We start from the raw sequence: 26,910 nt of genomic DNA on the forward strand, positions 1-26,910 counted from the left end.
TAACAGTGGCAACCTGGAAGCTTTTAACACAACATTACATTGCATCTGTTAGTAACACTTTCTACAGTGTTTTAAATTCTACAGATATTTTGCTGCATAAAATATACATGATCACATAGAAGAAATCATAGTCTTCCAGCTTTACCTTAATTTTCCTGAACCCTTTTCAGAGAGTTCTACAACTTTTTTACATTCTTCTAACAGGTCCCGCACACACCCATGCTTATCTGGATATACTGTTATTTCCTGTGGAAATTGAAACACAGAAGTCATTAGAAAATCTGAAAATGCAAACAACCACATTAAACCACAGAACACACCGTTGTTCTGCTTAACCACTCATCTTAAAAAGACAACTTAAGTCAGCATCTATGGCATCTTCAAAATTTTTGTTAACAGACCTGATTTTATTTTTTAAATTTTTTGCGCTCTTTGGGGGTTTTTGTTGTTGCTTTGTTAAGATTTTTTTTTTTTTTTTTACATCACGTACAATGTTATTCTAATTCTGTGCTACTCAGGGGTAGAGTGTGTGACCCATAAGCACAGCCGTGCCAGCTCTGACACAGAAATGACAGCAAGTGTGTAATGGCTTCACTCACCTCTTCCCTAAACTGGCTATTTAGCCATATGCATTTAAAACTTCTTCTGTTTTCAAAATCAGTTATCTTCATTTTGAGCTTAAGAAAAAAAAAAAAACCAAAAACACTTTAGGCATACTTTGAATAGGGCAGAATTATTTTTTATAACTCACCCTAATAAAAGGAAAAGACTCTTACCTGTTGATAGTAGAGTTTTTTCGGTTGCCTAGGCTTGAAGAACTGCAGAAGATCTCTTAAAGTACCTTCATAATTATGTCTAAGAGGATTACCAGGGCCATCCCTATAACTACAGAAGAAAACATGTTCTTAAAAATCCATCTCTTCAAAATCCATCACTGCTCAGTAAATTGAAGCAACAAGAATATTTTTTTTACTGGCTTCCACTTTCACGTAATTGCTAACACAGCCTAAGCAGCACAACACACAGAACTTTAGTGATTTTTTTAACACAGCTGGGCTGTAGGAAAAGAAAACCATTCAGGGTTAAGTCTCCTGGATGTTTGCAGTCAGTGCTGCAGGCTGGCAGACCTACATTCCTCTGAAATTACTGGCATACCAGTGCTTTAGATTGTGAAAGGTTAATTTGTGGAGCCATATGACACAGCAAATTCCACAGTGACCACAGAGCACTGGAAACTACAACGAGCTACTCAAATTCTCACTGATGATGGAGATAGCTTCAGGTAACTAAAGAGCATCTACAGTTCCATGAATACAGAAAACTAAGTTCTGTGTGTGCATTATTCCTATACACAGACTTGTAATATACTACTTTCTGCTAGAGTTTTTTACAGAAATCTAATCTAGTTTTACACAAACATGTGCAAAACCACCACTTTAAGCAGAAATATTCCTCTGACCACCTGTGAATTTGTTAGATTGTCATCGTCTTCATAAAACCTCATTTGCAGACTTTGAGGTAGGAGGGGGGAATTCAGTTAAGTAACTCCTGCATTTTAACTTGTAAAATCAACAAAACCACTGTTTTTATGTGCACTTGTTTCTGCTCTCCTCCATTCTAGAGATCTGCATTCACTGAAACAGCACTTGCATTAACTTAGCAATTTATCCCACGGCATCAGGCTTTGAAGTAATTAATGATTTTTAAAATGACATTTACTAGAACTCTTCTAAAACATGCAATTCTTTGAGGCTCTAGAGACAGACATTGCAATACTTCAACTGTCAAAGCAACCTGCTGTGCTTGCCAGAAAGGTAACATCTTACTGGTAGAGAATTAGTTAACGACCTGGAAAAGTCTAATTTTTGAGGAACAGCTTAGACACAGAATATTAAGGAATTCATCTTACCCTTGGGACTTGAAAAACTGTAATAGCATTGGATCCGTGTTAAGTCTCTGAGCAACTGTCTTCGCAACCTGAAAATAAATTTTCAGTAAATTCTGAATTGTTTCACACATTTGTGACATTGCTCTACAATTATAGTCATTCATTCTATGACAGGAACATTATGCTACTGGAATTCTGAGAGAACCCACTATGCCTACCTCCCCAAGGCTAAATAAACTAGTACTGTTAGCTTCTGAACAGTTGACACAGAATAAGATATTCTAAGGGGGGAAAAAAAAAATAGGAAACTGTTTTATTACAGTAAGTTACTGTTGCCAAAAGGCCACTAAATCCACAACAATTACTCCATTCTTATTTTGCTTGTTTTTGTTGTTTGGTTGCTTTTTGCTGTTGGTTTATTTTGTTGACTTTTTTTTTTTTTAAATTACAGAATTAGGGAAATAAGGAAGACTTGATCTGAAGATCCCCCTTCCCTCAAGGAAACAAAAAAGAAACACGACACATGCCTGAAAGTAATTCATCCTATTGGATAACGTAACAACAAAGCCTGGGTCATTTGGGATGGTTTTATCACAGAAAATGACATCCACACGGTGATAGAGGTCTCGGAAGTATTCCTTAGCTGTTGGGAGCTCGCTGTTATCATTTTCTGGGTCATCCCTACAAGAGCAAACAAACGATACCATTACACATCACACTGTTACACAAACAGGCAGCTGGGGCTTTTAAAAACATGTTCTACAGTAGGTCAGCAACAGTGGAGAGACAGAGAGATGAAGTTTCGAAACCTTCTGCAGGAGCCACCACTGGCACACAGCAGGACTGGTGCAGCCAGCAGTGACCCAGAGCCCGGCGCGTCTGTGCGCTGCAGGGCCCGGCGCCCTCGCCTGCTGTGCTGCTCCCCTGGCAGCTCGGCCCTGCTCTTGGCTCCTGTGGGTCCACAGCACCATTGCAGCAGGAGCTGTCCCTCCCTCCCACCCTGGCACATCCCTGTGTGTCCGTACCAATGCTGCACAGCTTTCTGTGAACCCCTGTACCAATCACTTTGCACAGAGGCCGGATGGACAACATTCCTTGGCACAGAGAGGCAGAACAGTGGGCAAAGGGGCTGGTTTGGGTTGCTCCTGACTGGTACCCCAACTTCTCTGCAGAGAAATAGCACCAGGGTACAAGCTGTGCACTTACCCAGGAGTCAGCAGCCAGCCAAGGGTGCATAACACCAACTGGGTCAACTGGGAATGCGAGTTCCAAGGCATGACATGAGAAATACATTCATCTCACATAATCTGGGGTAAGAGTGCTGAAGATAGACTAGCTGGCTTCCACCCACTGTCAGCCCATGGAGAGAAACAGAGCAACACAGTTGGGTGTGACCATCAGGAGTGAGAGCATAGAAATGCTGATTTATAGCCCTGCCAAGCTTATGAGAGATTCCTTTACTGGATACAAGATGCAGGAGCTCCCCTTTTGCCTTGGAGAAATCTCCAGCTGAAGCACCAGTACACCCAGGAGTGGCATGTGCCCAGGCAAACTAGGAGCATCTCATCACCACAGACCAGTAAGGACCTGACTGTGAGCACAAGGGAGAGGCAAAAAGGGAAAGCAGTTTAGTGTAGTTCTGGGCTGAAAGAGCTCCAAGAGCCTTGTCCAGTGGCCATGGTACTGAGCCCAAGATCTGAAATGCTGGAAGGCTCTTTGGTGTCTGCATCACAGTGGCTCCAGTACAAAGCTGCACAAATCAGACACATTTCTGAACACACTCTGGTAATATTATGAGCTATTTTAGGTTATTGGTTTACTGAACTAGAAGGACACCTTTTCCCTAAGTAACATGGCATGTTATACTCAAATACCACTGGTATTTCCTCATTTCCCCTTTGAATAAACAAATGAGAACTGCAGAGAACATATCTACTATTGGAATGTAACACTTTGCTCTTGATAAAAAAACTTAAAGGAAGTTCAGGTTTCAAAGTGAACCAGGTGATTTAATTGCAATAAGATGCCCCTTTAAAATACATACTTCTGAAACACTATGATGTCACCATCCATGAGTTCATCGAGGGCTTTATCAAGAGATACATCATAGTCTTGAATCCTTTCTGTTAAATTGGGTTTAACTTCCTGCAATAAAGAACAAAAATTATTGATCACAGAAAAAAAAGGACAAAAAGATCACAATAGTGAAGAAATCATCAAATAAGCCAATACATACATTCCTTCAACTGAAACAAATGGATAGATATGTATCTATACAAATCCAACGCATGTATTATTAAATATCTATATGCATATTACATATTTATACTTGCAGGCTAACCCAGGCATAGAAGTACATGTGTAAACAAGGTGGAATGTGTAAACAAACACATTGTTTGTTGTTTGGGAACAAACTGGAATGACACTGTAACCCTGACCTGCCCAGAGCAAGGAGTACAGCTTTGATTTTTAGGATGGCAGTATTCCAGTGCTGCCCTGGAACCACCAGAGAGAGCAACAGGACTGCTCCCAGAAATTGCAACAAAAACCCAATTCCTTATTCTTACTCTGGCAAGGACTTTGTCTTGGCAAGATCTGCATCATCAGCATTCAATAAACGTAGCAGTTATGAAGTTTCACTGCTTGTGTATTTGGGCAGAAACAGCACAGCAGACATAAGGATGCTGTTTGCTGACTTTGGCTTGGGGAAGGAAGGAGAAGATGCAACATTTTCTCAATTTCACTAAGGTGGGCACTGAAAACATGATGGCCAATAATGTCAGCAGCATTAGCTCCTCTAACTCAGCAACACAGCTTTAGCACAACATAGCTGCTCACATGGAACCTCATGGAGATTTTTTTTGTTTTAAAACTTTCCACTTTTATCTGTTTAATATAAAATCTGTTTTGAAGTTAACTCTTTGCTGCTACTCTTTTGCAGCACTGTAGAATTCAAAGTTACACATTACAGTGCTGATAATTTATAAATTACCATTGTTAGGAGCAACTTTTTAAAATCAATAATTTTTTTCCTTTACAGCATGCAAAAGACAAAAAAGTTACAAGAAGTCTATCAATTCAAACCTCATAGAGGATAAGGTTAGTTTCTTGTGGAAATCCTGCTCTCTCACACATAACTGGAAGCAAGTCACCTGTTGGAGAAAAAAAAAGGAATGTGAAATGCATTGCACTAATTGCTGGTGAGACCAACCACAGAAAGGGGAGAATCCCTTTCTTTACCCTGGGTTCTACAATGCCTAAGAAAGAGAGCCTTCCACATTAAAATTTCCCTTGTTGACATTGAACCAGACACACTTTCATGGTTTCTTTCCACTTCATTTGAACAACAGAAATAGGTGTAAGTTCACTGAAAATCCAAGAGATGAAATAATACTGCTCCTTCCCCAGAGAAAAGGTTTAGTATCTTTAAAAAAATAATTAATGACAGCTAAAACACAAAGTTAAAAAAATATGTTTAAGTTATCAAAATGAGACATTCAAAATGAAAAACTAAAATAATTTTAGTCAGAGGGTATTTGCAGAATTCCTTAAATGGACCCATATGAAAATCAAGGCTCATGTGTAATTCAGGCTGAGCAGCTGTCAGGCTGCCATAGTGAAAGGTTGTAGAAGAGTTATTTGAAAAGCTATTGGGAGGGAAGCATCAAATCCCAAAGCTTTATACCAGGTCTGAAACAGCTCTAACACCTGGTGAGTACAGCAACAATGAACTGACCACCTGTGGGGTCTTGAGGCTCAGAGCAGCAGAAGATGTCACTGACACCACATGGGGAAGAAAACTCTCATGTGCTAGGTGAAATAAGAATTTGCTTCTGTGGTGTACCTTTGGTTTCAGTGATGGAATTATTATGAAAGGAAAAGTATGTGTAATCTACTTCAAAAACTTCAATGATTGCAATGAAATTGAGAACTCACGTATTTTACAGGATATAGGGGTGTAGATATGTCCACAATAATTCAAACTCCGAGTCTTCGGATCATACATCTTCAGAAACAACATTACATCATCTACAAATTAAAAAACAAGATTTAATTTTAAGTAAGGCTTAGGGGGAGGGGGAAGGACATCACCTAGATGTTTCTATTTACACAGTAACAAATGTGTCTTTGATTTATTATTTTGGTGCCCTTAAAATATATAGAGAAGTGAGTCTATATATATATATATATATATATATATATATGTATATGTATATTCAGTGAGTCTAAAAACATGCAGAGTGTTTTCCACTTCAAGAGAAATGAAGGAAAAACTGAATGAGAAAAACTAATTTCAGCACTGTAGTAGTTTGATGGATACATCAACAATACAATTGAAAAAAGGAGTGCAGTGTTTTTGGAGACACATCCAAAATGAAAGTATTCTGCATTTTAGAAATGTTTAGCCCATATGCTTACGATCTTTATCAAATTTGGGTAATGTTGCTCCAGTAGCAGCCATCTCTGGATCTACTGTTTCCAAAAATATTGTCCATGGGTTCTCATTGTCACTGAGCTCAATCATCTATGTAGAAAGATGTGAGACAAGAAAAAAAAAAGTCTCTGAAGAACATAATACAACCTGATATCTACATTTTAATCAGATACAAGAACTTTATGACATTCTAGAAGTGGGACAAGTTTTTTTTTTTTTTTGTGTTGAAGGAAGTTTATGAAATTATTAAAACAAGGAAATATAGATATAAAACTATCAAATACTTTGGTGAAGCAGTAACAGTAGGTTTTTCTTAAAATGAATCCACTTCTTTATCTTTTAAAAGTTTACCTACAACTACCTTTATAATGGCAAGGACATGACTTCATTTTAGAATAAAAGGACAGTGAAACCAATCTCTGTTTTCTGTGGTATTTGGACACGTCTTACATTTTAAGCAACAGAATTCCTTAAATCCAGAGGGTTTGCCCCTTTTGTCAAAGGGACACTTCTGTTTTAATCTAGCATAAGAAATCATGATCACATCTTTTTTCCCACAGCAGAAAAATCATGCACCATCTACACTCCTGCCTATCTAAATTCATCCACTAAACACCAAATCTTCCCAAATATCCAACTTCACCGGACACAATAAAATTAATTTTAAATTAAAAACATGAAAAATCTTATGTCTCAAAGTCAGCTATTCTTAGAAAGAACTAAAAATCATGGGAGATGTACAGAAGTAGTATCTCTCAGTGACTACTTACTGTTTTATTGCCATCTGCTTCATTATCTAACATTGCAGGTCTCTTTGTTCCATTACTTCTAGCTTGCATTGGCCATAATCTGATTTGATCCTGGGGAAATCCCTAAAATAAATAAAAATTGTGACAGGACACTAAATCAAAACAAGGGAAAAACAGGCTAAGATGCTTTTGTTAAACTCAAACAGATTTTACGTGTTAAAAGGTCTAAATTATGACTGCTGTCAGTATGTGGAAAAGGTAAGGGCTATGAAACAACCATAACTTAACAAAATAAATACATGCAGGTATTCAGCTACAGAAAACTCACCATTGTTTGAGAGAGGTTTTGAACAAATTCTGTAAGTGTGGAGTTTTTTAATACTTTGAAAACTGTATATTTCACTTTTTCTTCATCATACATATCATTGCCTTGGTGACCACAGAACTGATCCTCTGCCACTATCTGAAAAATGACATTTAAAGGTTACTGTCCAGATTAGCCCAGCTGCACCATGTAATACCTTCTCAGGATGCTTTACTATGCAACCTCACTGTTCTCAGGGAGCAAATTTACAAGAATACAGATTATAATGGAATTTAAAAATCGTGATTGATAATCTCATCAGTGCAAGTAATTACAATACATTAATTCTTACAAAGCCCGAGCAGTTAAAAACCAGTTGTGCTTAGATCCCAAGTCTTGGAACATGCTCCAACAATCTTGGCACTTGGAGAAAATCAAAAGGCTATATAATTCTGTGACTGGTGCAATGCAAGGAGGCCACTGAACATTCTCCCTGTTTTTCCCACAGCTCCCCTGCACTCTTTGTTCACAGAAGCACAAAGAGTGCAATGGTGCCAGTGTCCCACTGCCAACTCAGTGCAAATGCAGTGCAGAACGAGCTGGACTTCACCAGTAACTCTGCTTATCAACACCAGAGAGAACAGGCAAGGAAACATGGAGGCACATGGAAATGGGTTCTATTTCCCTGTGCCAGATGGGCTCTGGAGAGAGCCATAAACAGGGTTCCTTAAGGCAATTCATAACAATCTAGTCCATCTGGTTTTTCCAAAAAGATAATTGCAAATATAAGCACTCTCCTCCTGCTTCTACTTGATGAGCTCAGTTTGGCAATAGTCCAGACCTGCAGCCTATGGCTAGATACATTCTAATTTTTGAAAATAACTCCTGAAGGAGATAAAAGTGCAGTGGCAGGGCAGCCATTTGAAATAACCTGATCCTTTTCCCTTTTATCTGAACTTACTATTTTTACTCACAAGCACAAGAAATTCTAAAGAAAACAGAAATGTTGACAACATACAGTACCATGTATTTTATTATGACTCCTTGCATATGTAAATACACTTAAAAGCATTAAAATTATAATTTCTCTTCAAACACTACTTCAGAACAAAAATTTAAGAAGAAAAGAAAATCAAGGTTTGCCTTCAGGGTGGTTCAATATTCTAAATTTTCATGGTAAAATAGTTGCAACTTCATCTGTTTCAAAAGCTGACCTGCACTTGCATATAGAGGTGAGCTTCCTGCCTTTCCTTCCTCTTCTGAGCTTCTATCCTTTTCTCTTCTTGTAGCCTTTCTACAAGTTGTTGAGGAATATCATGGTCGGTGACAGGTTGCAAAACTTCACCTATAAAGCAGATTTTATGATGTTATTTCAAGATTTACATCAAACAGCTTCCTCTTCATACACGCTTGACTTCCCTCTGATTTGAAGTCAAACCAGCTTTCTTCATCTTTAACTTAAAAACACGGTTTGGTATCATCCTGCTTTGGCAAAAGAAGCACTTCTATGACAAGCCAAAACGCACTACTTCCATGAAATATGTATCATAGACTTTTGAATGAAATATTCAGTTCAGAATGAAAAAAAAATATTTGCCACCACTCCATTTTTAAGCATATATGTATCTGCACGTTTACAATCAATTTGATTTCATTCCAACACCCAAGTCAGCTCACTAAGTTTTCCATGCCATAAAGCAGCCAGGGTCGAAGCACTCTGCAGGTGCCTTCCTGAGCTAAACGATGAGCCAGAGCAGCACGTACTCTCCAAACGTGAGAGAAGGGCGGGCCGATCCCGCGGGGTCTCTGCGCTCCAGCTCTAAGTAACGCCGTGCTGCTGTGCAGCAGCACTGCCAACAGTTCACAGGTGACCCAGCCCCCAGCCCCTGGCTCCAAGACCCCTGGAGCACAGGCTGGACACGTACTGAGCTTGGACTCCCTGATGTAGACCAGCATGTAGGCGTTGGTGCAGTGCCGCACGGACAGGTCGTCGTCGTGCCCCCCGTAGTTGTGCTCGATCGCCTCCTCCTTCGTGCACCTCGACACCACATCGTCATCAAATTTACACCACTGGGGAGGAAGTTTTATACAAAGGTGATGTTGCACGTAAAAACATGTTCCTGAATGATAAATTAATCCTATTTCTGGCATGTCTTTCAGCTCTTTGAAGTAACTGAAATGACTTCCAAGCAGCGTGACTTTTAAAAGGAAATCTAGTTCAGTGTAATTTGTGCTCCCTGCTACTTGTGCTCAGCGTAAGGAAGTCCATAAATACCAAACCATTACTGATCATTTTTTACAATGAGTACCAAAAGCACAATAGTTAGTCCAAGAAGCTTCTCTTAAGATTGCTATTCAAATATTTACTATTTCTGTAGGAAACAGAAAATTTACATTATCTGTTGTAAAACGAAATAAAAAAGCAGTGATGCACAAGACATCCAGCAATTTTAGAGCAATATACATAAGATTTTAAATTAAAACACTAAAATCAATTAAGAATAAATTACAAATAGCAACAAATTCACAGTAAAATCTGACTTCTACTCTTACTGTGAACAATCATGTAGACACAAAACCGGTCAACTCAAGGGAAGAGGCACCTGACCTATAAATGTCCAATCCAATCAAGTCACCTAAACCTGGAGCAGTGGGACATACACAAACATGCTGAACTTCTGAGTCACAGAAACACTGGAAATGCTTTTATTTGCTTCAGCAAAGTCAGCCTCAAAAAAATGCTGGGTAAAACCTGATTGCAGAAGAGCTTCAACACATACACACACAAGTGAAGGGACCTCCTCAGTTACAAAGTCTTTTGCTAAAAGCCAAGTGTGTATGCACTCTTCTTTTAGGGGACAAAAATTCTGAAGATTTGTCCACTATAAAAACTTTAAGTATGCAGTTACAACACACAAATACTTTTAAGTGCTTTTCAATACTCACTTTGCCATCGCCCTTCGGATTTAAGTAAACAACATAATGTCCACCATGGTTATCTCCACTGTGTACTAGAACTGCATGGAGAATGTAGTTTGCAGGATCTTTAGGATCTGTTTTTTGCAAAAATTCATCTAGTGGCAACTGTTCAGGAAATTCAAACCTAGGTTTTGAGAAGAATGAAGACAACCGTATTTGTAGTTAAGATAGACATACATTATTAGGCACTATTATGGAACATTATGTATACTCCTAAAGCAAAGTATAAAAATTGAACATGTTACTTTTACAATGCCATTTCTATCCAGGACATGCTGCATACAGTGGCAAAATAGAAAAGTTTAAATAAATTCCTGTTTAAATATGGAATAAAAATAAACTTTTCAAGCAGCTCAGGAAAGTGTGCCCTCAGTAACAAGGGCAAAAGCACCTCAGCTGAATTAGGGCTGGTTTGGATTCACTGCATCAAGGCAAAAGCATTAAAACATGTTATTTTCTAGCAGACAAATGCAGCTTTCCTAGCACAGGTACCACTGGACTGGACCATTACTCTGAAATATCTAACTTTGGTGAGAATGAGATAACTGCAATACACATTTAGTTTATAACCAACCATGTATTTCCTTGAGAAATTATCAGCCTTTACTGACAGTGAGTGGGCAAACTGCTCTCCCTCCATCCATGAAAACAGATGGAGGGCAAGCAGGTAACTAACTCCTTATCCATCCTGCTTACTCTGGTGGCAGCCTAGCCACACACTGCACAAAAATGCTACACAAGCCATTAAAAGATGCAGTCACCTGTTCATGGTCAAAACAATCACTAGGAATTACCAAGCATTCAATTTGTCATCCTGAACTTCAGCATTCAACCAGTGCACCTTTAGGGGACCTCCCCTGTGTGTGACTGCACACGCCTGCCTCTCAGAGTTTAGTCAAAAGCAGGATTTTGGGAAGCTATTTTTTGGTAAAATACATTCACAGGTCTAAATTCTACCAAAAAACCCAACCCACACGCTAAATTAACCAACCCACTTACCTATCATTTATCTTGATGTTTTGGTCAGTCTGAGGATCATACATAAACCTCATGAGCTGGAGGTGTAATACTGGTGGCAATGTTAGGAACTTCACACCTTTCTCTGCCTCCTAAACATTTTAAAGGAAATAGAGAGTTGAAACTGCAGGATTTTTAGAAACTTAACATACTTCGTTGCAGACACTCCTCATATGGACTTTTATAGACTTGATGGCACAATGTGCACCAGAATGGTTCAAAACTTGGGTGCAATTTGAATAATGCTGCACCAGTCTCCCATGAGCTACTCCAGTAACACAAGAACTCAGTTAAATTAAATTTAGGCCACTCATGCAAGCATATGTAGACACCTCACTGCATTAAGAGCAAGTTACCTGCATAAATAAAATTGGGAGAATATGGAGGCAAAAGCTAATTTTTTGATCAGTTAAGAATTTCATGTTCATTGCACCCTGCCAACAAGAATTTGGTTACGGTGCTATACCCTCCTAAGAATAGCTGAAGAATATATAGAATACTACTGACAAAACCTGGTATGTCAAAGCTGCAGAAATAAGCTTTAGTAAAACATTATTTATAAAGGACTTCAGCTTACTCTGGTGGGTGCAGCATAGTGCAACTGAAGAGCTCAGAAACACATGCACACACATAAATGCTTAATTTCCATGGGTTCATTTGGTGTTCTTGCTGAGAATAGTAACATGAGCTCTCCAAGTTACTTTCAGAGCTATGCTGCTTTTTTACTTGACAAATGGAAGAACAGACTACTCATAGAGGAAGAGCTTCTCATTCTTGAGATTGGTGGAAAGGTGAACCTTTCTAGCAACTGGAAGACTTGGACCTATAAAACCCAGTACAAATTAAATTGCTATAAAATCCGAGCTCCATTTTAAGAAACACAACACCAAATAAGAGGAGCTATATTAAAAGCTTGTCTAAGAAGAAACATCACCAAAATCAGTTGATAAAAATAGAATAAAGGATAAAGAAATAAGATTTTTAAAAAAATAATAATACCTGCAAGCCATGTTCTCCTGCATCATACTTGTTATCACCATCCAACTGCTCCACTGCAACGTAGTCAATGAAGGACTCAAAAACTGAATGAAAAAAGATTGGGAAATTGTACAGAAGGAGATAAAAATGCACCTTTACTCTAGCCTACAATATTATTAATCAAATATTAGGACAGGGGAGTTTGTGTTTGAATATTTCTGTCCTTTATTTAAAGTTTTATATTGCTTAAGAATGTCAAGAAATGCACCATATTGCAGAGGCATAGCTAAGAATACCAGTAGATTTTAAAATCACACAGTTACAGCTGTCTGCTACCACTCACTTCACAACTGTCAAGCATCAAGCCAGATGCCTCTGTTTGCTGCATGCCTTGTACCCCCAGTGCTCAGTAAAGACATTATTACTGTTATGCTGTTCTGAGTAGATGATTCTTTTTTTTTTCTTTATTACTATGGCCAGGTCTAAATAAGAATCTATTTCATCCAAGTACATCTTTATCTATGAATTATAACTAATGTGACAATGTCACTGTGATAATCATTACACAGTTTTATGACACCAGAAAACTCCTAAAGTTCTTAGAGTTTTATGAAAAGACACCAGAGAAAATTAGTGAGGAAGGAGCAGGGAAAGCACATGAATAAGGAAAAAAAGGAAATGCAACGCAGGCAAAAACATTCTCTGCATTGAAAATGTTTTCAGTAAGATGTCCTAAAGCACATATTTTCAATCACTGTGCACCATTAAACCCATTTGAAAACAACAGGCACTGAAGTTGTCCAACATGTTGAAGTACTGGATTGTGTACACCACAATGTATCACTTACTATTTTTCTTTCCCTTTATACTTAGCTGGATGTCATAGTAATCTTCTATTCGTTCAGACCGATAGTCTACGTGCTTACACTGGATATAAGACTGGAAACAAAACAAAAAAACCCACAGAAGTTCAATTTTATAAAAGTAACAAGAGCTAATTTAAATTATTTTTGAGAAAGGTATAAAATACATACCACCATCTTCCCTCTGAACAATTTAGGGATAGTGCCTTCTACACACGTGCCTTTCATTTTATTTTCCACGTTATCAAGCAGCTGAAAGAAAAATCATTTTTTACACAAGATAAACTTGCAGTTTTCAAATTTATTCATCACACACACAACTACTTAACTGATTAGATGCTAAATCACTTGGTCAAAAGCAAAATGTTAGTCTATTTGTACTGGCATTTCCTTTCTAGCTCTTTAAATCCTCATCTTTCCCCTAAACTAAGGGCTACTCTAGCTACTCCATTCCTTTGAGTCTAGAAACACCCACAGATGTAACAATGCATTTCATCTTCAAAACTGCATTTCCCTTTTCCCTCCATGACTACAGAAGTACTACTAGCACACGCTCCAGCAACTTTCAAGCTTCCCTACTCTTTACAAATTCCTCACCCACAAAAGGCCAAAAGCAACCCCAATCTTAAAGAGAAACCAAGGCAAAAACTCTGCCTTTGAGAACTAATTTAAATTAATCAGCGTCACTATTACTCTGATCATTCCTAAACTATATATATATATATATATATATATATATATATATATGTATATACACACACACACAGAGGATATCAAGAGAAATTTATATACCACAGATCAGCAAGAAATAGTACAAACATACCACTCGACATAATTCCTGGACATCATGCTGCATGAAGCTGTCTAAGGTTTCCCACCTTTGTAAGGCAAAGAAATAAAAAATTACTAATTAGGAAAAAAAAAAACCACCTCAAAAGACATGTTTCTATTTCTTTGTAGGTCAAGAATGTAGTACACAGCAAGATGTACAGACTGAGATTTAGGACTGGCTAATGCACAGGTTCTTTATTTGTGTAGGAAGAAGTGGCAGTGAACTTGTGAGACATTTTGGCAGCTGTTCTGTGCTGGACAGGGGCAGGGACTGCAAAGACACTCAGAGCCAGCTGAGGAGGCCAAAGCCAGACTGTTGCTCTTCCAGTCTACAACTCAGTCTCAGTTCATGCCAAAAAATACTCCTAAATAAAGGCCTGGGAGCAATTCAATGCCATGAGTTTCCACAGCAAGTTTCCAGCTGCTTCTCTCAGGAGGACCCTTCAGGTGTAGTCAAGTGGCATTCAGAGATAATTTCAGCACAGGAAAGGAAGCAAATGGATTTATAGGAGAGACTGGCTCTTTTGGGCTCATCTAAACAGTTAATCCTGGGCATGCAGTAACTCCAAGAGGCATTCAGCTTTCTGAACTGTCCATATGCAAACACGCTGTGTGAAAGCAGGGGGGAGGGCAGCAGGATCTAAATGCCTCACAGCCAGCATGGCACACTGCAACAAGGGTGTTCAGCACTCCTGCCTTCAATAAAACCAGAGGCATAAAGTGTAAATACACCTGTGAGAACTGCAACTTCAACTCAAGAAAGCTTTTTAAATTCTAAGTCTCTGACTTTTATTGCAGCAGACACCACTCTCAGCTGTATGAATTACACTCTGTTGACTGTAGGCTCCAGCTTCAGTGTGATGTTCCACCCTGGCCCTGGAACCAGCAGCAGGGTGATCAGGAGCAGTGCTGACTTTATCCTCCCTCCCACTCTTCTCAGCAACTCACCCCCACTGTCACATGGCAGCAAACCAATCTCCAAAGTGTGCCAACAACTGTGTGGGGTCCACACTTAAACAAGCTGAATCAAGTGACCTGTCAGATAATTGAGAATAGAAAATAATGCCCTGACTCTCTAGGCTTTAAACACTAGCCAGGTCATAGGACAAACCAAAGAAAAAGGTCACACTAAAATTAGGATAAAGAAGGTCTCCTTCAGACCATCATTTTCTACTTAAAGAAGTCAAACCTAGAAATTCACAACACTCAGTAAAAAGTAATACCCTTACCAGCACCTAGGGCTCACAAGGCCATAGACCCCTCTGATTCAATGATGAGGGAAGGGGGAAACAGAAATTTTCAAACACATTCTAAAATTCTTTACCACGAACAAAAGCAGGCATGAACACATTCTTAAAACCCTGCTGTTGGATACAAAATTAAGCATCTGCAACACACTTGGGAAAGGCCTCTTCAAACTACTGAATATGACAGTTGGGACCTTAACTCAAGATGAAATGTTTACTCTATCACCAAGTCTAGTCCTGTAGCAGGACAGCAGGAGCACTGACAAACCAAATATGCAGTGTGCTAGCAGGAAGAGGGTATGGACAGATAAACAGACAACAGTTAGGCTACTGATTTCATTTTAAGATTCCCCTAAAGGAAAAGAGTCAAGGTTGCAAAGACACAAGGTTACAAAGAGTGTATGTAGGACAGAGCATGACTACTGGCTGTAGCAGCAGATGCAGGATGAACACAGGGACAACTGTATTAAAAAGATGACAAAAAATGTGTTTTGAAACAAAATGTGTTCCTAATGTGTTTTGAAATAAACAGTCCTTTTCAATATTAGCCTATAAATACAGTGAGACAAAATAATGCAAAATAAGGTATTTTAGACCAGATTTTAACAAAATCCTACTCCACACTTACAAGACATGCAAAGAGAAGACTTGCAAAGGTTATATTAATGTTCATCTTTCTGTCCTAACTTGTTTTTTCAGTATGTAGTAGGAAAAAATTACAGCAGCCATCAGCGTTCAACAACATGGACCCACAAATTACTGCTATTACACTAAATCTAAAACAGGTTCCATTTCTTAAAGACATTAACAATATATGAACTGCAATGTTTCAATGACTATTTTGTTCTGAATTTTACTTAAGTCAAATGCATCACACAATGTTCAGGTTAATTATAATCCTACTTTTAACAGCTCTTTAACAGGTCTTTTTCTGTTCCATTCCCCTTCCCAAAAAAATCTGACTTTTGGATCAGCTGTCTTTAGTACTGGCTACAAATAAAAACCTATGCAAGTAGACAACAGAAAGTTAACAATTAACATCACGTTATATTAACACACGTCTAAAAGTAACTTTATTAAAACAGAATTTTTGTATAGAAAAGCTTTACGAAGCCTGAGTCTAATAAATAGTCCAAGTTCCTGAAACTTACCCAAATGATTTTGTTAACTTTTTAGTTCCAACTGGCTTGTCACTATGTTGCAGCTCATAAAACACTCTCTGCAATGCTAAAGGAACACTTTTGGATGAATCATCTCCTTCTGTGGGCATCATGTACACAGCCTGAAAAGCATTTAGTTCAATTAGTATCAGAAAAGTTTATTGCTCATCCTGTTTAATACATTCTTTCCTCTTCAGTGACTTCCTTCACAGAACTCAATTTAATCAACACTTTAAAAAAGTCTGAAAAAAATCTTGCGCTGTAGTGTAAAAACATTAATTGTCTGGAACAACTCTTCTTAGAACACAGTGGTTAGAAAGATGTGAACAGCCATTCCATTCATGGTTATTTTATCTAAATAGTTCCTTTAGTCCAGCCTAGAATAGTAAATGCACTAAAGTAATTAACACCTTCAGATACCTTCTTGTGCCTGCTATGTCTGTGCAATCATCACAGTAGGACCAGACATACCAGTCAACACTACAGAGTTGAAAATAACTGCTTTTGTGAAACAGCAACCACCTGAAACCACAAAGGGCAACAAGTGAACAAAACCAGAAGTACTTCTCATGGAGAAAGATGTCAGAGGAAGCTCTGAGAGTCCCTGATTCCTTCACTCCTACTTAATGTCATCACTGTCCAGCAAATAAACAGCTTAACAATTCAATTCAGTGATTATACTGGTCTGGGAAGGATTGGGAACAAAGAAATCACACAAACAGACATAACAGGGATTAGGAGAGTTCCACAGTCACTGAAATGAGATTTACTTTTTGAAAAGTGTACATCAATACATCTAAGGGAAAGGAAGAACAAACAAAAGGGAGACGTTCATTTGAGAAGCATAAATATAAAAAGAAACAGACAACCCTGGAAGGAGATTAGGCAACAAATGAAACTAATAATGACTGCAATATTAAGTAGCATATGAAAAAATAATCTGTTAAAAACAGAAAAACTTAATTTTCAGTAGTTACCAGTTAATAGAGATGACCTAAAACAGAATCATGAACACAAGTAGCTTCTAAATTTTGTCCTCGGTTGCAAGCTACACCATTATTAGTACTTAGACATATAAAAAGGAAACTAATAAATTAGTTAAATAATAACTATTAATCAATAAAAATTAACTGAAATTTATCATCAACTTTTTTCTGAAGGACAATCAACAGAAGTCTTTGTTAGGATAATTTTAAGAATAAAAGCCCAACCTCACCCTAACAACAGCAAAAAAGGTCTTTTTTTGCTCCACTTTAAGATTTGCTTAAACTGCTTTTACAAATTTTATAAATTGATGGAATTTGCAGTGTCAATTTTATCACTGGCAATAGGTTTTAACTGTTGAAACTCAATAAACCTTCAACTTATTTATGTGTTAAGCACAGCTTCAAGAGTTTAGATTGATGCAGTCTGGAAGAGAACTCTGTAGGTTCTGCTCTCTGTTTCTGCTCAGAGAAGTGCCCAGTTCAGACTGGGGTCCAGTTGCTCAAGATCAGATCCAGTTAAGTTCTGAGCATCTCCAGGAATGGAGATCCCACCACCTCTCCATACATCCTAATGTAAAGCTGGACCACATTGATTTGTGAAAATTTCCTTCCTAAGTTCAGAACATTCGATTTCAGTACAATTCAAATAAGCTAACAGAGTAAAAAAATTCCAATTGATTTATTTTTATCATCCAAATGCAGAATCTCAGTTAACCAGGTCGACCTGGACAAACCCCAATTCAAGTATCACTAGCTAGTCCTATACCTTTGATTTCACAAGCAAAACTTTTTCTTGCTTTAAGGTCAACACCAGAACAAGTTAGCACCTTGAAGAGTCAACTTTAAACCTCTTCCTGTACCTGGTACATGAACTTTTTAAAGAGTGGGTGTCACTAGCTAAAGGTAGAAATAGAAGTAGTTGAATGAGCAAGTTTCAGGTCTTCCAAAACTCTATCATCAGCCATTATGAACTTTTTGAACATCTTACAAATGCTTTTTAAAAAAACACATATATACTTGCTATGTTTAAACAAATAGAAACAAGGCATGAAAATCAAGTCAACAAAAAATGCAGATATAGTCAGTGCTGATACATTCAAAGAATACTAAAATGCTAAACCTGCATCAGGCTAAAAATCAACCTTGTGATTGACTCTTCCATCAAAAATGCATAAACTAGCGGTCAGAATAGCTTGATAATTAATCAAAATAAAATCCTTTGCGTTTAGTTCCTATTTTTTAATGTTTTTCTCATATACCATCTGGACAATTAACTCCCTTCTTATATCTCTCAAGTAATATTCAAATAATAATTTACAATTTACTTGCAATTACTACATTCCAGCTGTCATTGAGTAAAAACACCGGTTTTATTTCTTTGGAAATTCTCTGTGTGTTATGACAAAGCAGACTTTTAACACAGCCTTTCTGGCTCTTCATTCTGTTGGTGCATTTAGGTAATATTAGAGCTCATTTCTCTAAGTTTAAGTGTTTCTCTACACTACCACTTTTTAAATATTATCCTCTTCAAACCTTCAATTTTTAGTCTTACCCTCCCAAATTCTGAAAGCTTGACCTCAAGATAAAGGAGTGAGGCATTCTGATCCACATAAAAAGCAGGGTCTCTTATTTAACACCTAAGAAGTTCCCTCAGGAAATGAACACAAAAGAGAGATAGGGGCATGTATAGGCATATTGACATATATGAGAAAAATTTTAGATATTTATACAATAATGGAATGGTACAGTTAACTTGGAACACACTGTTTTAAGCCAGGAATTAAAGAAAGTAAATAAATGCTGTGCAAGAAATCCCAAGGTTTTGTAAAATATATTTGATAACTTGAGGAGTGCCAGATCAGGGAGAAATGGACCAGTACTTATTTTAATGTATAAACATTCTGTAATGTTCTCATGAGTTGTAGGGACTTTTGCAAGAGAACCAGCGAAAAGCTCCAAAATGGACTGAATGCAGCCACAAGAACTGACAGGCTGGAGGCACTAAAGACAGTTCTGGGACAACTCAGGTAACAGAGGCCAGGGTCCAGCCTGGACCCTGTGGGAGTCACCACTGCCCCTTGACTACTGGACTGCAGTTAAGCACATAGTTATCAGTCCCAAACAACAAATAATAATATGCTCTAACGTCAAAGTTCCTTTCTTTATTCCCTACCACTAAATCACCTCTTGTTGCTCAAAAGGGAGGTCTCATTTCAGAGGGCCCAGAACCTCCCATCTGCTGTGTGGAAGCAGAGCACAGAAGAAAGGAGCTCTCCATCAAACCTCACCCACGCTTCCCCAGGGCCTGACTTTCCACAGGTACGTGCCTGCCTTTGCTATTGTTCATTGCTTCCCCAGCTCTGCTCCTGACAGCAGCTTCTCTGCGAACAAAGCTCTAAGGAACAGCAACAGAAATCATCATTTCTTCCAAGGAAGGAGGATTCACTGAAATTATGGAAATGGTGAAAAGCAAACCAAGGATACTGCATGTTTTGTTTTCTTTTATTTCGGTTTAAGAGGATCAAGTTCGGTCAAAGTGGAAACAAAACCGTAAAAATACTTTTTTCAGACAAGGCAACAACTGACTCTTCCAGATCTGTACCAATGGCAAATGAGTGCTAAAGCTGTCTAAAACTGCCACTGTCATCTGTTCTGTTTGGAGGGACTCTGAAAGCCTGTGGAATGAGCAAGGAATTGAACACTGCAGCTGAGGTCCAGGAACACTTCCATAAAGGAAGCTGCAGCTACCAGCTCTCGTAAATTAAGTTCTCATGTGGTCATTAGCCAGATACTAAGAGATGGTAAAAGCTACTTTTATTTTGGGGCTGGGGAAAAAGTGCTGGGGAATGCCTGGTAAGATTAGTTCAATTGAAACCAATCTGCATTACAAAAATAACTTCTTCTTCACTACTTCATGGTATCTATTGATTTAGCGACTACAAGATGGTCTTGAACAACCTACTCAACTGCATTAGATGGAGCTATTACAAAAACACTTTTTTCTCTCAAGACCAAAGTGAAGTTGTCCAAAAAAGTAAAATGCACGAACACTGAGTGCTGACCAAAAAGAACAAACATTATAATGAGTGATAAACTGAATGAGTAAATTATACTTCCTGCAAAAAAGGAACAGGTGCATCATGTAAAACAAGTCAGGTATCTATCTATCTGTTGTTCGTGGCATTGGGAAGATCTCAGTTACATTCCATTGGAGTTTGAGGTGGTTTTTTTTTTGCAGTGCTTCAGAGTAAACAGCACATTGCAAAGAGAAAAAAGAAAATGCCAACTGGGATACTTGCAGGCCACAGGAATATAAATAATAAGATGGTGGGAAATCAATGACAGTGGAAAGCAGGTACATTAAAAAGGGAAAAAATATTAACTGCACTGCAACAGCTAGTCCACACAAGAGAAAGTCCAAGTTAGAACAGTTCATTTTCACTAAGGGACAGACAGTAAGTGCAGAAATGCACAGAAGAATAAATTAGGATCAATAGGAAACTCCAATACACTGAACAGTGCCACTTTTTTTCTCCAAGTACATCCCCTCTTCTAAACTGCCACCCCCAGTATCAAGTCACCACTTCCGTTTTTAATCCCAGTAAGGGTACTGCACTGTTTTAAAATGATACATTATCTAGTGTATTTTATCCTGGTTTTAGATGAGATATTTATTAAAAAGATACTTAAAGAAGTTCTTTCCAGCAAAGAAATAACATCCACAGTAAAGAAAAAGTACCACTAAAGTAAATACAAAATTACATTGTTTGAACTACTGAAAATACAATGCTTTCCATCACTACAAGGATGGCAACCACAATAACAAAAAATTCTGCTGCATAATAGGAATTTCAAGACAGAGCAAATGTGTATCTTTGTGTATTGTTTATTGCTGCGAACCATAATTCCCTGTTTTAACTACTTCAGAAAAGAGAAATTGCTTTCATCTTTTATCTGCAAGATTAAACTGCTCCCCCTGCCCCCAGCAATTCCTAGCAATATTAATATATAATACAGTCAAAAAAACATCCCCTAAGAACAGGTCTTCTCCAGGTGCTCTGCCTGCTTCCACAGAAGACAAAAGCTTGTGTTCCACAAACTACAAAAGGGAGCTTCCTGTACTCTGCCTGCAGTATGATGTACATCACCACGTAAGTCACAACTCCTCTGAAAGGATAAAGGAGGCAAAAGGATCACATAGGTCTATTTTGAAGCATTTATAAATGCCAATTGAAGCAGCCAATGTTATAATCTCATGTTCTTCATGTATTACTTACCTTTCGTAGCTGATTTGTGAAAAATAAAGTCTGTAACAAACTGTTCATGTAACAAGTTGCTCCCTGGTTCTTTAAGCCAACATATCCTGTGTGCTTCTTTGAATCCCACCTAGAAAAATAGTTTGTGGTTAAAAACAAGGAAGTTCTGTGTTCCAATAATAAAGAGTGTTTGTTCTAAGGTAGTGCTGCTGGTTTGTATCAGCTACTCTCCACTGCTTCAGAAAATTCAAATAACTACACTTCACTGCTGCCTGCCAGTAACAACAGACTTTGCAATTAGATGCTTAGTAATGTTATTACCTTTTTTTTTTAAAAATATGCTCTATACGGCAGAAAAATAATGTCCTATGAGAGTGCCCTGGAGCTTAGAGCTGTATTTTTAAGGGCAAGTCTGCACCTCTGTACAACCCCATTGTTTACAAGTGCCATGAAGGAGAACAACAGAGATGAAGCAGTTTTACAACTGTAAACCATGGGAAGTTAGACAGCAGAGCCAATGGTTGCACCTGAAACCCCACCTGCTCCCACACCACAAATGCTCAGGCCAGAACTGCAGAGGTGTTAAATCTCAAACCAACTCACACAGAGGCTCCACATCATTTTGCTGACTGATGCAAACAGAAATTTAAGCTATACAAAATCTCTATGTGACTATGAAAATATTGCCAGGTGAGAATTCATCCACTAGCAGTGACAAAGTGAGAATGTCTGATGGGAGCTACAAATAGCAATAACACAGAATACTTGAATGATCCCAAGCAACATAAAAATACTAGAATTAAGAATTTTTAATATTGCTTTGTTTTTAATCAAAGATACTTACGCTACTCCGTGTGGAGCATCTGCTTGAACATAGACTTCAAAAGTAACTTTGTCCTCTTCTATAAAGCCTTTTTCAGGATCAGTAACTTCCTGTAAAACACAAATAACCAGGAACGGGAAAAGTGAACATACAACATGACTGCAGTGAAGCATCTAGTTAGACTTTCCAATTTCCAAACCTGAGCTATCAGTAGTAATAAACTGAAGAAGAAAAACTGAAGAACACCAAAGCAGTTGCATTTCAGCTCAATACATTTTAATTCTTTTTTAGTGTCTCAGCGCAGGAAACTTGCTCCTGCATTTTAAGATTTCACAGTAATTTTTCAGTTTTCAATGGCATAAGAGTTGGTAATCAAACGTTCTGCTGCTTCTGGACAGTATTCCAAAACCATTGCAAATGCTCAAAAAGTTGTCACCATTCAAGAAAAAACTTTAGTAGTATTATTAGGGCATCAAATATACATCTACATATACACAAAGAACATATGGAAATGCAAGCAAATTTGTTGCTTCCGAATGTCAGACTATCACATAGTGGTAACAAAATACAAACACTCAGGCAGAAAATAAAAATGAGGAAATATTTAAATTACAACATCAGTAAAAGCACTCTACAAAAATCAAATTAATAGAGTAAGAAATTGAGAAGAAATCTACAGCAATGGTAGAAAAAATAACAGCTTGAGGAAAAAATCCCTTTGCTATGAGCACCTCAGTATGCAGTAGTACAAAAAACTGCTCCTATCTAGCAATAGATTAATACATGTCCAATTACTTACACTCCAGGCCATGAAGTTAGAAAAGCCCCAGTCATTCTCCTTATGAAAGAACAAGTGACTAATACGACGACTGAATGACTTTTCATCATCCTTGTAGTTTATTATCTTGAGAACTGCTTGTGCATGACAGGACCATGACCTATAAATACAGAAGAAACACTTGAAACTCTTTCAAAACCAAGCTTTTTATAGTCATTACATAATTTTTTTTTTTTTTTTGCTTAGGGATTTTTGGTACATTACTTTCACACACTGGATTTTTTTTTCCCTTATTAGATGTTAATTGTTATTGAGGGCATGAACCTCTGGGGCTTTTTGAAGCCACATTATGAAGCTGGAATGGAGATTTTCTTACGGCAACAGTGTTGACAAGAAAGTGTGTCAGGTTGGTTGCAGGTTGGTTTAAGAAGCTGACAGCTCTCCCAAGTGAGTTAGTTCTGATCTGCCTCACTGCACAAGGATGGGTCAACTCCAAGTGCTCTTGGTGTCTATGGAGTGGGAGGGCTCAGCCTTTGGCAATGAAAGGATGAGGAGCTTCTCCCCTCCCTCCAACAAGATCAACTCCCCAACACTAATTGTCTCAGCAGCACTTCTTCATGACCACTGGTGTTCAAAACCACCCTACTTGTGCAAGGTAATCAGTCTGGACACAGCTCAGACAAGATCCTGTCACTGCCTCATGCACCAGCACTGCTTGCTCAGACCCACCAGCTGCACCTTGCTTGGTACTTCTGAAGATCACCCTTTTTCTGTAAATACTTGGATGTGAATCACATGTCCTGTGACTCATTAGTACACTTACAACTTTTTCTTTACATTCTGTCCTGAAAACTCACCTCTAAATTATAAAAATTACAAAGAACAGCAACTTATTATTCAGAGTAAATAACAAGCTTTGTGAGATTCAAATTCAGTGGATAAGCTACAGAAATGCCCTAGAAATTTGTAGATGTCTTTTAAAATTTTCTATTATTTACAAAAGTGGTCAAAGGTAGTCAACGTTGATTTGCATGCAGGACTCCAAGAACACAGACATGTTCAGATCTTGCTGGATGAGCGATGAACTCCACTTAAGGAAAGGACTCGTGCCCTTCTCTGCCTGCACTGGTAGCAGTTCCCTGTTCACACGCTTCACAGGGCAGCATTTATAGCTTGGCATGGTTAGAGAAGCTCCATCTTCATTTGAAATAAACCCTGAACTTTTTCCATGCCAAGAAAACCATTGCCTGTCAGTGAAGGACTTCTCCTTCAGCAAGCATATATCTAAATTCTACCAAAATCTTCTAGTCTCACAAGCTGATTTTAGCTCATCCTAAAGAGGGGATTAGTCTTATGCTTCGAGATTTAGAAATGTGGGGGGTAAAGAGCACTCAAACTCTCACAAGAATTCTCTCCTCTTGCAGAAAGTGAGGTGAGGGTTTTTTGGTAGATATTTGTATTTCTTTCAATTGATTAACCGGTGTCAAGTGAGGAGTTGTACAAGAATTAAAAGGGTCTTACGTGGAATCAGATTCAGCATTGCACTGAAGGAAGAATCCTACGCTTTTTTGGTGTGGTCTGTCTGGGTAGAGACGTGGCATTACCATGATCTTCCACGGCAAATTCCGAACGAAGCAGGGAGGGCTGAGCACTGACTCATTCAACCTGTTGAAGCGTTCCACTGTAAACTGAAATGTTGCTTCTGATCGCCAACTTGTATCTGTAACACACACACACACACCCCACTGTTGGAAACACCTCACCTTCTTCACTCCAAAATGACCGACATCATGTAACATGAGCATATTTCGTGTAGAGGAAAATGGGAAGCAACAAAAACATCCCCATCCCAGAGGGACAGTGAACTACTTAATTACTGACATCTCAATTTTTTCATTTTGAAAAACACTGCAACTCCATTCAGGCAAACACAGCACTGCAAGACACATTCTTTTTGTCCACTATTTCTTTAGATGCTTCTTTAGCAGTAGGATTTGTTACCACTCCAGTTTCTTCTAAAGCAGCAGGTGCAGTAGGACAGACTCTACAACTAAATCACAGCCCACTCTAACTCTTCTTGCTGTGTAGCATCTCCAAAGCCCAGTTTAAGTCACTTTCCTGCACAAACCCATACGCACAAAGGAATTTCACAATCTGTTCAAATGCCCTGCTGGTATCATGTCACCTTTTAGTAGGTTTTAGCTTGCAACAGTGTATTTTAAAACAGATGAATGCCATAGGTTGGTTGCTGGATTTTTGTAAAATCGCCTCCGTTTGCTGAAAATCAGTTCAAGAGCAGGGTCCTGTTTTCTTTGTGCTATGCAAAGACTTCAAAGATTTTTAGTGGTCTAGCACAAAATTAAATGAGACTAGGTTTTTTTTCAGAGCTTATTTTGACATACGCAATTAAAGTAATTTTGCCTTCTTCCCACATACCCAGTTCTTCACCTACCACAATCTGTTCTGCTTCTGTAGCACACAGCTATAACAGGGTGCTGGGACTGAGACAGCTTCAGCAAGGCACAAGACCAGGCTCTCTTTCCTGTGACACGCCTCACAGGAAAAACCTGCAACTTACCCCAACAACTCTACAGGCCAGGGATGCACGAGACACTTCCCTCCTTCTCCAGTCTGACACTCATGTAACATGGAATCCTCCTGGCTGTAAGGAGGTTGCACTAGCACACAGGGCAGAGGGCAGCACCCATGGTCACCCTGCTGCTCTCACTGCACCCATGGGGGATGTGTGCCACACGTGCAGTGACACTTGAAATCAAAGAGCGCTGAGGGACAACACTACCGAGCCAGAAATCAGAAATCAGATTGTGAAATTGTGACGAGGCACACAGTACAACAAACGTGTTCCTTCCACACACGGACAGCAGTGGTTTACTCAGCTTGGCACAGCACCAGAGACAGCGCTGAATCATTTTTCCAAAACACAGGTGAGTCCTGATTGCTGCCTTACTTAAAACATGGAACACTCTTCATTACAACATGCAACAGCGTAAAGATTATACACTTCATACAGAAAATTACCAAGTTTTATCCACTGCCAGGGAGCTATGACAGATTTCATTCTTCTCCCTTGTGAAGCAGTTTTCAAGCAGTTGTCCTACTCCTGAACTGCAACACAGAGGATTTTTTTTGTTGTTGTGTATGGCCTGACAGCCATAAGCATTCCAATTGCCTCTTGAAGGAACTACAGCCCAAACCTGCTTCCTCTACCCTCTACTCCTGCAAAGACCTTCGCGTTGCCCTGTGCTCTGACAGCTTCCACAATAACACAGGAGTTCAAAGGATTACTTTCTCCTGTTTCCCTGCCTGGAAGTACAGCTAACCAGCAGTCTGTCACCTACTTAAGAAATGTTCTCTTCCCAGTTTCACTCCTCACTGCCTGTTGACAGAGTGAAGAGCTGATCTTCTACACCCAAGAACCAGATAGGCTGCAGACAGATGAGCTCTAACTCGATTTGCAGCCAGGATAAAACAAATTTAACACATTTAACTATTTAAAATCAGTCTCGCATCACACGTGTATCTCAAACCAACTTGAGGCTACCTCCCTACTCACAATCATGATATCAGTGCTTTTGGGCTCAGTCTGAGCTTCCAA

At 38.6% G+C, this 26,910-nt stretch overlaps 1 protein-coding gene across 3 annotated transcripts in view; it reads right to left on the bottom strand.

Moving 5' to 3' along the window:
• Window positions 1-26,910, bottom strand: part of USP7 (ubiquitin specific peptidase 7) — a 71,470-nt gene that overhangs the window by 9,649 nt on the left and 34,911 nt on the right. For all 3 annotated transcript variants that reach the window (XM_062503783.1, XM_062503782.1, XM_062503781.1), the window contains 24 exons: window positions 24,816-25,014; window positions 23,316-23,454; window positions 22,538-22,626; window positions 21,715-21,823; window positions 16,443-16,573; window positions 14,037-14,091; window positions 13,385-13,465; window positions 13,199-13,289; window positions 12,372-12,454; window positions 11,355-11,464; window positions 10,323-10,479; window positions 9,302-9,446; window positions 8,591-8,721; window positions 7,401-7,535; window positions 7,094-7,195; window positions 6,308-6,413; window positions 5,825-5,917; window positions 4,973-5,040; window positions 3,933-4,033; window positions 2,416-2,569; window positions 1,910-1,977; window positions 777-885; window positions 600-677; window positions 146-246 (listed from right to left, as the gene is read on the bottom strand). In XM_062503783.1, the coding sequence (XP_062359767.1) occupies window positions 146-246; window positions 600-677; window positions 777-885; window positions 1,910-1,977; window positions 2,416-2,569; window positions 3,933-4,033; window positions 4,973-5,040; window positions 5,825-5,917; window positions 6,308-6,413; window positions 7,094-7,195; window positions 7,401-7,535; window positions 8,591-8,721; window positions 9,302-9,446; window positions 10,323-10,479; window positions 11,355-11,464; window positions 12,372-12,454; window positions 13,199-13,289; window positions 13,385-13,465; window positions 14,037-14,091; window positions 16,443-16,573; window positions 21,715-21,823; window positions 22,538-22,626; window positions 23,316-23,454; window positions 24,816-25,014 (2,635 nt within the window). The remainder of the gene's footprint in view (window positions 1-145; window positions 247-599; window positions 678-776; window positions 886-1,909; window positions 1,978-2,415; window positions 2,570-3,932; window positions 4,034-4,972; window positions 5,041-5,824; window positions 5,918-6,307; window positions 6,414-7,093; window positions 7,196-7,400; window positions 7,536-8,590; window positions 8,722-9,301; window positions 9,447-10,322; window positions 10,480-11,354; window positions 11,465-12,371; window positions 12,455-13,198; window positions 13,290-13,384; window positions 13,466-14,036; window positions 14,092-16,442; window positions 16,574-21,714; window positions 21,824-22,537; window positions 22,627-23,315; window positions 23,455-24,815; window positions 25,015-26,910) is intronic.

This window comes from Cinclus cinclus, chromosome 16 (assembly GCF_963662255.1).
Source record: "Cinclus cinclus chromosome 16, bCinCin1.1, whole genome shotgun sequence".
NCBI lineage: Eukaryota > Metazoa > Chordata > Aves > Passeriformes > Cinclidae > Cinclus > Cinclus cinclus.